The sequence below is a fragment of the Salmo trutta genome, chromosome 35, assembly GCF_901001165.1.
Source record: "Salmo trutta chromosome 35, fSalTru1.1, whole genome shotgun sequence".
NCBI lineage: Eukaryota > Metazoa > Chordata > Actinopteri > Salmoniformes > Salmonidae > Salmo > Salmo trutta.
In genome coordinates, this window is record NC_042991.1 from 9,179,176 (window position 1) to 9,190,022 (window position 10,847).

The 10,847-nt window shown below is 43.0% G+C and overlaps 1 protein-coding gene across 2 annotated transcripts; it reads left to right on the forward strand.

Annotated features, from left to right (window-relative positions):
- The first annotated feature begins 6,388 nt into the window (after positions 1-6,388).
- Positions 6,389-10,541, forward strand: LOC115174574 (protein yippee-like 5). 2 transcript variants are annotated; one of them, XM_029733241.1, is made up of 3 exons: positions 6,389-6,588; positions 7,370-7,589; positions 9,240-10,541. In XM_029733241.1, the coding sequence occupies exons 2-3, from the start codon at positions 7,449-7,451 to the stop codon at positions 9,462-9,464; spliced, it is 366 nt and encodes a 121-aa protein (XP_029589101.1). In that variant the 5' UTR covers positions 6,389-6,588; positions 7,370-7,448; the 3' UTR covers positions 9,465-10,541. The 2 variants fall into 2 exon arrangements, with proteins under 2 accessions (XP_029589101.1, XP_029589100.1); XM_029733240.1 differs by having other exon boundaries at positions 6,391-6,588; positions 7,424-7,589.
- Positions 10,542-10,847: the final 306 nt, after the last annotated feature.

Consider the following 10,847-nt stretch of genomic DNA (forward strand, 5'->3'; position numbering starts at 1 on the left):
TGAAGTTATAATTACTTACATTTGCTTCCATCCTAGTATTTTTGTCAGCCATCTTTGCTGAAGAAAGTCCCCAGCCTTGGGTCGCATAGCGTCAAATTCGTTATGAGAACCACTTGATATGATTGGTCCTCGCCCAGCGGTCGTCGCTGGTGATTTGCATAAAGTTGGGAAATGTTGAACTTTTTCACCGCCTCCCACACCACGTTCGCGCCACCCAGCGGTCCACCGCCCTCTCTGCTTCTCACCACTTTCCTTCCATTGAAAATGAATGGGAAGCGGTGTTTCACCGCGCGGCACCGCGTGCTAGTGTACACAGGGCATGAGACTTGGGGGTGATGTAGTGTCCCCATGAGGGACAAAACACTGAGCCAATCACGGCCCAATGCTCCATATTTTCTGCTGGCTTGCCCCACCACCACAGAAAGCACTGAGCTAGGCTGAAATACCTGAATTTTGGAGCTGCCTTACTCAAGAAAACAATAAATAGACCATGTTTGTATGCGGTTTCATTAACTCAATGACATAAACAATATATTTTTTTACATTGCTCTGCCCCACCTGCCCTGAATGACGGGTCACCACCGAACCTCTGCCATATGGACACATTAATACACTGTGATCCATGGCGGCTAAAGAAATGAGAAACGAGAGCATAGAACTCAGAGATAGCCTATAGGCCAATGCAGCAGTAGGCCTATAACTTCCATCATCAATTAAGTAAAATACATAGGCCTAAAGCTGACAGATAAAAACAGTAGAAAGTAAACTGAGGAAAATTCTGGTTCTTTCAATCGCATTAATCTCTTTTCTCCGCCTGTCTGCTTCCATTTCTAAATGTCTTGACTTGAGTTATTGCTAGTGACGTTCAACATCGTATGAAATTGTTGCTAATGAACTTGCAATATTCTTTCAACTAGCCCTCAAAGTTTCCTGCGCCAATGAGCTCCGGACAGAAAGCGGTCTTTTATGACGTTTTCACTGCATATATGGGATCATCAGATCATGATATTTTGATCTTTCACACTGAGGCTTGGTGAATATCGAGGCCGGGAGTGTTGGAAAGATTTTTTTGAATACTGAGGAACTGAACCATCATTCGCAATGGATGTTATTAAAACATACTTTGTTGACTTGTGTGAGGCGAAGAGAAAATCAGTGGTGAGTTGGACAATCAGAAAAAAAGACTGTCAAATGGTCACTTTCCTACATATGTATGCATTCTGGAGAGAGACGCACAATATCTTTGCAACATTGCTCCTCAACTTCTTCTTGAGGCAACATTTTTAATTATACTCAAGACACATTATCTTCACACATATTTTAGACGCTTTTCACTGACAGCCGCAACTGTCAGCTAGACATTTTGCCACAGGCAATACCCACATTTTGGGCTTCCCAAACACACTTGTGATTTAAAATAATCCACAGGGAAAAAAATAAGAAGCTAATGATCCCCTGTGGCTAAGTCATGCTCCCTGGTGAAGTATTTTAAATTATTTTATTTAGACAGGAGTAATTATATAATTTTGGCAAAACATCAATTTACTTTAGGGAAATCCAGCATCCTATCAGTGCACCCGCTAACTTTCCTTTCCAATTTGCAAGAGGCTGAAACCAGAGATTTGTATATAATGACGAGATGCTCATGTCTCCACCCTAACAATGGGAGTCTTTGTCCCAAAAGCGGGAAGGCAGGCAACAAGCTTAGGGCTGTATATTATTCCCATAGAAACATATTGGGTTTATACTGAACAGACTGGCGAGAGGGAGCCCTCTAGCTTTGCCTCTTCCTGTTTGCTGAAACTACATTGCAGTCGGAAAGTATTCAGACCCCTTGACTTTTTCCACATTTTGTTACGGAACAGCCTTATTCTAAAATTGATTATATTGTTTTTTTCCCCCCCTCATCAAATCGACACACAATACCCCACAATGACAAAGCAAAAACAGGTTTGAAATATTATATTTACATAAGTATTCAGACCATTTACTCAGTACTTTGTTGAAGCACCTTTGGCAGCGATTACAGCCTCGAGTCTTCCTGGGTATGACGCTACAAGCTTGGCACACCTGTATTTGGGGTGTTTCTCCCATTCTTCTATGCAGATCCTCTCAAGCTCTGTCAGGTTGGTTGGGGAGCGTTGCTGCACAGGTATTTCCAGGTCTCTCCAGAGATGTTTGATTGGGTTCAAGTCTGGGCTCTGGCTGGGCCACTCAAAGACATTCAGTGTCACGACTTCCGCCGAAGTTGGTCCCTCTCCTTGTTTGGGCGGCGTTCAGCGGTCGAAGTTGCCGACCTTCTAGCCATCGCTGATCCTCTTTTCATTTTCCTTTGGTTTTGTTTTGTCTTCCATCACACCTGGTTCCAATCCCATCAATTACATGTTGTGTATTTAACCCTCTGTTCCCCCTCATGTCCTTGTCGGTGATTGTTTATTGTAAGTGCTTGTGCACGTCTATTCTGGTGTGCGTCGGGTTATGTACCCATTATTTGATTGTTCTGTTTTCCAGTGGGTTTTTTGTTATTAAACTGTGCCGTTTGGAAACACAGTTTTTGCTCTCCTGCGTCTGACTTCTCTGCCGCCAGTACGCACCCCTTACATTCAGAGACTTCCGTCGCCCCAGTCTGAGGTCCTGAGCGGGTTTCTATCAAGGATCTCTCTGTACTTTGCTCCATTCATCTTGTTCAATCTAAATATGTAGGCTTGCATATACAGCAAAAAACAATTGCGGTATATGCAAATATGCACATTTAATGAGACATAGCCTAATTGGCATGTTTTTTATAAAACATTTAAAAAAAAGTTAATACAAAAAAAGTATTATATTGGGGTTTTTATTTAACTGCTAAAAGTTCCTTGTGATGTGATTAAGAGGAAAAAAAATACCCTATTGGAGTGTGACACCTTAATAAATGATGAATAAACTATTTTCTAATCCATTATAAATGCTTTATTACAAGGTGTAATTATACATTTCTACCTTATTATCTGTTCTGCCTCTGGCAATGGTTGTATACCATAGACGCAAATCACAATCCTTTAGTGGGCTATACATTGTGTAACATTCAAAAATGCAATCTCGTGGGGAAATGTCCTTAAAATGGCTAAGCCTCCTTGGTAATAGATTGACAGTGACATAACAGATATTTTTAAATACCTTATATCCTTGACCTTAAAGACTTCCTGCTACAAGAACAGGCAGCTAATGACTCCCTGTTACAAAACATACTTTATTTCAAACAGTATGAAAATAAATTAGTAAATAAGAATTTTAATTAGTATGAATTAATATTAGTATCAATTATGGGTATAGGCATGGGGCAGTTGGTTGATGAAATAGCCATCATGCAATAGCAATTACAAGAGCAGTTGTCTTTCATGGTTTCATCATAAATGGGTAATATGAATGGGTAACCATTTGATGTTGATATGGATGTACACACATTTGATTTCTTTACAGATTGTCCTCAGGGCCAATCTCTTGGTCAGCAACATAGGCACGTATTTCATAAGTTAAATTGATTGATCATCACTTGTGATTATCAGTCTCTGTTTATTATCTATCTGTAATGATTACAGAGGAGAGGGACTGCCAAATGGAAAGGTGAGGGAGAAAGATAGTCGATTACACGATGTACACTACATTAACAAAAGTATATGGATACCTGTTCGACGAACATCTTATTCCAAAATCATGGGCATTATTATGGAGTTGGTCCCCCCTTTGCTGCAATAACAACCTCCCCTCTTCTAGGAAGGCTTTCCGCTAGATGTTCGAACACTGCTGCGGGGACTTGCTTCCATTCAGCCACAAGAGCATTAGTGAGGTCGGGCAATGATGTTGGGCGATTAGGCCTGGCTCGCAGTCGGTGTTCCAATTCATCCCAAAGGTGCTCGATGGGCTTGAGGTCAGGGCTCTGTGCAGGCCAGTCAAGTTCTTCCACACCGATCCCAACAAACTATTTCTGTATGCACCTTTGCTGTATGCACCTTTGTATGCACCTTTGCTTTGTGCAAGGGGGCATTATCATACTGAAACAGGAAAGGGCCTTCCCCAAACTGTTGCCACAAAGTTGGAAGCACAGAATCGTCTAGAATGTCATTGTATGCTGTAGCGTTAAGATTTCCCTTAACTGGAACTACGGGGCCTAGCCTGAACAATGAAAAACAGTCCCAGAACTTTATTCCTGCCTGTTTATATCCTTCCTGTTTGGCCCTGTCCGGGGGTATCATCGGATGGGGCCACAGTGTCTTCTGATCCCTCCTGTCTCAGCCTCCAGTATTTATGCTGCAGTAGTTTATGTGCCGGGGGGCTAGGGTCAGTCTGTTTCATCTGGAGTATTCTCTTGTCTTATCCGGTGTCCTGTGTGAATTTAAATATGCTCTCTCTAATTCTCTCTTTCTCTGTTTCTTTCTCTCGGAGGACCTGAGCCCTAGGACCATGCCTCGGGACTACCTGGCATGATGACTCCTTGCTGTCCCCAGTCCACCTGGCCATGCTGCTGCTCCAGTTTCAACTGTTCTGCCTGCGGCTACGGAACCCTGACCTGTTCACCGGACGTGCTTGTTGCACCCTCGACAACTACAATGATTATTATTATTTGACCATGCTGGTCATTTATGAACATTTTAACATCTTGACCATGTTCTGTTATAATATCCACCCGGCACAGCCAGAAGAGGACTGGCCACCCCTCATAGCCTGGTTCCTCTCTAGGTTTCTTCCTAGGTTTTTGACCTTTCTAGGGAGTTTTTCCTAGGGAGTTTTTCCTAGCCACCGTGCCTCTTTCACATGCATTGCTTGCTGTTTGGGGTTTTAGGCTGGGTTTCTGTACAGCACTTTGAGATTTCAGCTGATATACGAAGGGCTATATAAATACATTTGATTTGATTTGATTTGATTCCTCCTCCAACAAACTCTACAGTTGGCACTATGCACTTACAGTTGACCCGGTCAGCTCTAGCAGGGCAGAAATTTGACTAACTGACTTGTTATAAAGGTGGCATCCTATGACGGTGAAACATTGAAAGTCACTGTGCTCTTCTGTAAGGCCATTCTACTGCCAATGTTTGTCTATGGAGATTGCATGGCGGTGTGCTTGATTTTATACACCTGTCAGCAACGGGGGTGGCTGAAATAGCCGAATCCACTAATTTGAAGGGGTGTCCACATACTTTTGTACATATAGTGTTTATTTTAATTTTATTTAACCTTTATTTAACTAGGCAAGTCAGTTAAGAACAAATTATTATTTACAATGATGGCCTACCAGGCCAAACCCTCCCCTAACGACGATGGGCCAATTGTGCGCTGCCCTATGGGGCTCCCAATCACGGCCTGTTGTGATACAGCCCGGGATCAAACCCGGGTCTGTAGTGACGCCTCTAGCACTGCGATGCAGTGCCTTAGACCGCTGTGCCACTGTGTTTGTTTGATCAAAAAGGATTAACAGATTACTGACCTGAAATTGCTTGACTATACTGTAGAATCATCCACTGCAACAACTGAGTTCCAGTCAATTATGTTTTTTGATTTGCCGTACTGTAAATGTAATGTACATCTGAAATCATGTTTATGCTAATAGACTTTATGATAATGGTTTGGAGTTGAAGTTAGAGGACAGTGGATTTAACGTTTAGATCTAAATGAATAAGACGACACGGACGGGGGGGGGGACTGATCCTAGATCAGCACTCCTAATCTGATACAATAATCACATGCTCACTTCAATTGTGATAACTGCAGAGATTAGTCTTTACACAAGACTCTGTTATCTGTCTCCCAAGGACACTCTCCAGCATGACATTGCACCATCTATCTTCAGGAGTGCTGCTTATCTTAAGTCTATGGCTGAACAGTTTATACAGTTCTTTTTGTAACCTCGTGCCCAAAGATTTTCTGTACTTGGGCTAACAAAGGCCACGTTTGACTTGTTGCTCCACCAGACATTCCTTGGGCGGAAGTGTCTGGGAATGAGATTAACATTTTTGTGATATTCTTTGTGATCTTCCTGCTGTGTTCTTTCATGTGAGTGCATGTCCAGTTATTGCACTGCATTGTTCCAGCACAGGAAGTATTTTGAAGCAAACTTTTCTACCCGACTGTCAGAAGGCCATGTTCATTATTAGACAGGCTACCTTTTGATCCAGGAGTTTCTCATATCAGATGCCTGAAATCCACCACAACCACACCACAATGTACAATGAAGCCTGAGCTGAGCTTCATAATTTTCGTCTGCTTCCTAAAAAATAATAATTTTATATTTCTGGTTTCATTGCATCAGTGTTATTTCAAACACTTTGGCCCTTACTCAATTTGGTTTCTGCTGCCTCCTTGGGGTCTGTCTAACAACTCCTCTACCTAGTAGGGGCGGGACCACATGTACCGGATGTTGATACAGTCTGCGGAACAGCTGCGAGAGAACAACAAAGCTGACGCCACATCCAGCTACAGAATCGAGGACGAAGAAAGGTGAAAATACAACAACAAAACTGGATTCGAGGTTGATAAAGACTATAGAAGTGGTCAAGAAAACAGGTTATTAACATTCGTGTCGACATAACTCGGGAAAATTACAGATTCAAGGTAAGAGAAAGTTGGGCACGCGATGTTTCGTCGACAACATTGGCTTTGTGTACTGACGTTATATGAGCTACTTTGGCTAGCTATCGTCATTATCAAACCCTATTTGATTGTACTAGTTAGCCGTGAAATTCTATGCTGTCCATGTGTTTTATAAGAGACAACGATTGATAAACGTTTTGTTGTAAATCTGAATGAGGTCATGGTTTTGTTGACAACTTGAATGAATCGCTTCACACATCGATCAAGACTGATTGGCATTTGGCTCCCAAAAAGCTACTATTTCGAGAAAAAAGGACTGACAGCTGTTTACATTTAATATGTGCGCAGGTCTTGTTTAACTTCTCGATTACATGTTGTTCAATCAAAACGTCGATTTAGTATGGAATATTTTCCAATCCAGTGGAAATGGCAAATGGGATGGAAATGGCAACCGCCGCAGCTCTCTGACGCAGTGACAATTCAACTGCCCTTGTTTCTATATAGATGGTAGATGTAGCAGCATCGTTACTCACCCCCAATGATTTGTCTACGTCAGCCAATGAAGACAACCGTTCACTATGAAACCGAATAGAAGATACACTTGTTAATTCTAGGCATATTTGCTATGATGTGTTCACCTAAACTAGTTGGAATCCATATTGATCTCAATAGGCTCGCACTATAACAAAAACAACTCACTAACTGGGCAGTATGTGGTCTCAAACCCAGTATGCGTCTTTGTGAGTAGTTGTCTTATGTGCACCTGTTTCACTCTGAGCCTCCCCGCTCTCCTCTGTTTCAGCTGCTGTCTGTGAATGAGTTAGTGTCTTACATGACTTACTTGCCCTTCCTAAAGGTCGGTCTCTGCTGACAACAGCACTATGGGCCGGATCTTCCTGGACCACATCGGCGGGACCCGCCTCTTCTCCTGCGCCAACTGCGACACCATCCTGACCAACCGCTCTGAGCTCATCTCCACGCGCTTCACTGGCGCCACGGGCCGAGCCTTCCTCTTCAACAAGGTGAGCCTGGTGAGGGTTGACTACTCTTAAAGGCCCAGTGCAGTCAAAAATGTGATTTCCCTATGTTTTATATATACACTGCTCAAAAAAATAAAGGGAACACTTAAACAACACAATGTAACTCCAAGTCAATCACACTTCTGTGAAATCAAACTGTCCACTTAGGAAGCAACACTGATTGACAATAAATTTCACATGCTGTTGTGCAAATGGAATAGACAACAGGTGGAAATTATAGGCAATTAGCAAGACACCCCCAATAAAGGAGTGGTTCTGCAGGTGGGGACCACAGACCACTTCTCAGGAGAACGTTCTGCTGCCTGCAACATCCTCCAGCATGACCGGTTTGGCGGTGGGTCAGTCATGGTGTGGGGTGGCATTTCTTTGGGGGGCCGCACAGCCCTCCATGTGCTCGCCAGAGGTAGCCTGACTGCCATTAGGTACCGAGATGAGATCCTCAGACCCCTTGTGAGACCATATGCTGGTGCGGTTGGCCCTGGGTTCCTCCTAATGGAAGACAATGCTAGACCTCATGTGGCTGGAGTGTGTCAGCAGTTCCTGCAAGAGGAAGGCATTGATGCTATGGACTGGCCCGCCGTTCCCCAGACCTGAATCCAATTGAGCACATCTGGGACATCATGTCTCGCTCCATCCACCAACGCCACGTTGCACCACGGAGTTGGCGGATGCTTTAGTCCAGGTCTGGGAGGAGATCCCTCAGGAGACCATCCGCCACCTCATCAGGAGCATGCCCAGGCATTGTAGGGAGGTCATACAGGCACGTGGAGGCCACACACACTACTGAGCCTCATTTTGACTTGTTTTAAGGACATTACATCAAAGTTGGATCAGCCTGTAGTGTGGTTTTCCACTTTAATTTTGAGTGTGACTCCAAATCCAGACCTCCATGGGTTGATAAATTGGATTTCCATTGATTATTTTTGTGTGATTTTGTTGTCAGCACATTCAACTATGTAAAGAAAAAAGTATTTAATAAGATTATTTCTTTCATTCAGATCTAGGATGTGTTGTTTAAGTGTTCCCTTTATTTTTTTGAGCAGTATATATTTCTCACACTGAGGTTGGAATAATACTGTGACATTTTGAAAATTATGATGAACCCTTTTAGTGTACGAGCTGTTTGAAAAGATCACCTGAAATGTATGCCTGTTTTGATTGGATGGAGTTTTGGCCTGCCTGGTGACCACCAGGCTTTAAATGAGTTATTAGACCAATAAGTTGGTTCCAAACCTCTCAGCCAATAGCTAGTTTTAAATGTTCCCCTCCCAACTCTGGCATTCCTAGCTAAATTCTTACTTGAAAAATTGCTCTTTGCTAAGAAGCTATTTTTGTTTCTTATTACCATTTTTTTTTAACCATCACAGTAAGGTACTTGTTACCCAGAAATAATTTGAGATAAAAATGGCTGCATTGGACCTTTTCTAATAGGTTGTAGTTAAGAGTCCTGCGAATAACACCATGTCCTTACAGAAAACACATGACACCATGTCGTTATTCTCTAGCCTCGTCCCATAGTGTATGTGCTGTTCCAAACTCATTGTTAGGGCATACTTCTATGGGACACGCTGCTAGTCCCTCTTGCAGGTTCAGATACTTTGTTGAATAAATCTATATGTTTGTCACCCATAGGTGGTGAACCTGCAGTACAGTGAGGTGCAGGACCGTGTGATGCTGACGGGCAGACACATGGTGCGAGACGTCAGCTGCAAGAACTGCAACAGCAAGCTGGGCTGGATCTACGAGTTTGCCACAGAAGACAGTCAGCGCTACAAGGAAGGCCGCGTCATCCTCGAAAGGGCGCTAGTAAGGGAGAGCGAGGGCTTCGAGGAGCATGTGCCCTCTGATAACTCCTGAGTCCCCCGTCCCTCCTTTCTGCCTTGTGCACCCAACGTCTCTCCCAATCCCCAGTGTCCCCTACACTCCTCTCCTTATAGGCAACTACCTGTGTTACAGCTTCCCACCAGCAAGAATTGTGTAAAGCTAGACAAGCCTGTAATTATGTCCGCCCCTCACATATATTGTACACACATTTGAGAATGCACTCGCTCACAGGCTATAGTGCTTGTGTATAATGTACATGCATTAGATTCTGCACGATACATGTGTAGACATTGGACTACAGCTGCCTGAAGAGTAGGGGTTGTGGTTGGGGGAGTAACTTAATGACCCAACGTGAAGAGCAAGGGCGCATGGACAGATGCTAATGCCTTTATGTCAGTGTTACAGCTGTGTATGTTAAAACAACCGCAGTTGCGTGAGAGAGTGGACTTGGGGGGGGGGGGGGGGGGGGGGGGGGTGTTGGTCAAAATTGGACCAGGGGATGAGTGATGCTTCTGATCAAGTATGCTTGTGTTTAGGATGAAATATTATTTAAGTTTTAGTGAGAATGGGTGTGGAAATCATCTTTCTGAATATTGTCATTAATCCCAGTATCCATTTGCTTTTATTAACAAATATTAGTTAGTTGATAGTTTTAGTTTTGACTGTTTGAGCATTATAAAACTGATGTCAACCCTCACTTTGATCCCGATGACAAATGCACGTGTGTACTAAAGCCTCTTCATGTCTGCCGATGGAACGACAGCACGCCTAGACTATAGAACCTGTTATCAACCTCAAATGCTGACAATTGTGTAACAATTATCAAAAGACAACTTGACCATTGTGTAAACGTGACCAAAAAAAAATCATGAACCGGCATTGTTGACAATATTGTGGTTTTAAGTTCTGTATTAGTATTGGTCAGTGCTGTGTTTTCTTTTTGGGTTGCGTAGGCTTGCGATGCCATCCTTCATCACTCAGCTATTGGAACAAAATGAAATCGTGAGAAAGCCTGGAAAACTAAGTAGGGGTTGAGTTAAAGCTGTTTTTTTTCTTTGTCAGGACTCCGGTTGATGGATTATAATAAAGAAATTGATCGTATGAAATCAACTTTACCTCTTGTATTGCATCACTTCCCTGATCAATATAGGACACTAATATGGGGGAAGGGTATTTATTGGGCAGGACTACACAATCCTCTAAATAAGAGCTAGATTAGTTAGCCACCTCAAAGCAGAAGGGTACGGGCACACAGATTAATTTCATTGTCCGTGTCAAAAGTAGATCTCATGTCAATATGGAAAAAGAATGTGGGGTTTTAGGCAGAAAATCACATCCATTGTCCCCATCTGAAATTTTTTAGAAAATCTGAATGTTGCCACGGCCTTCGAATGTTGGTAAATTTGACCTCTGAAG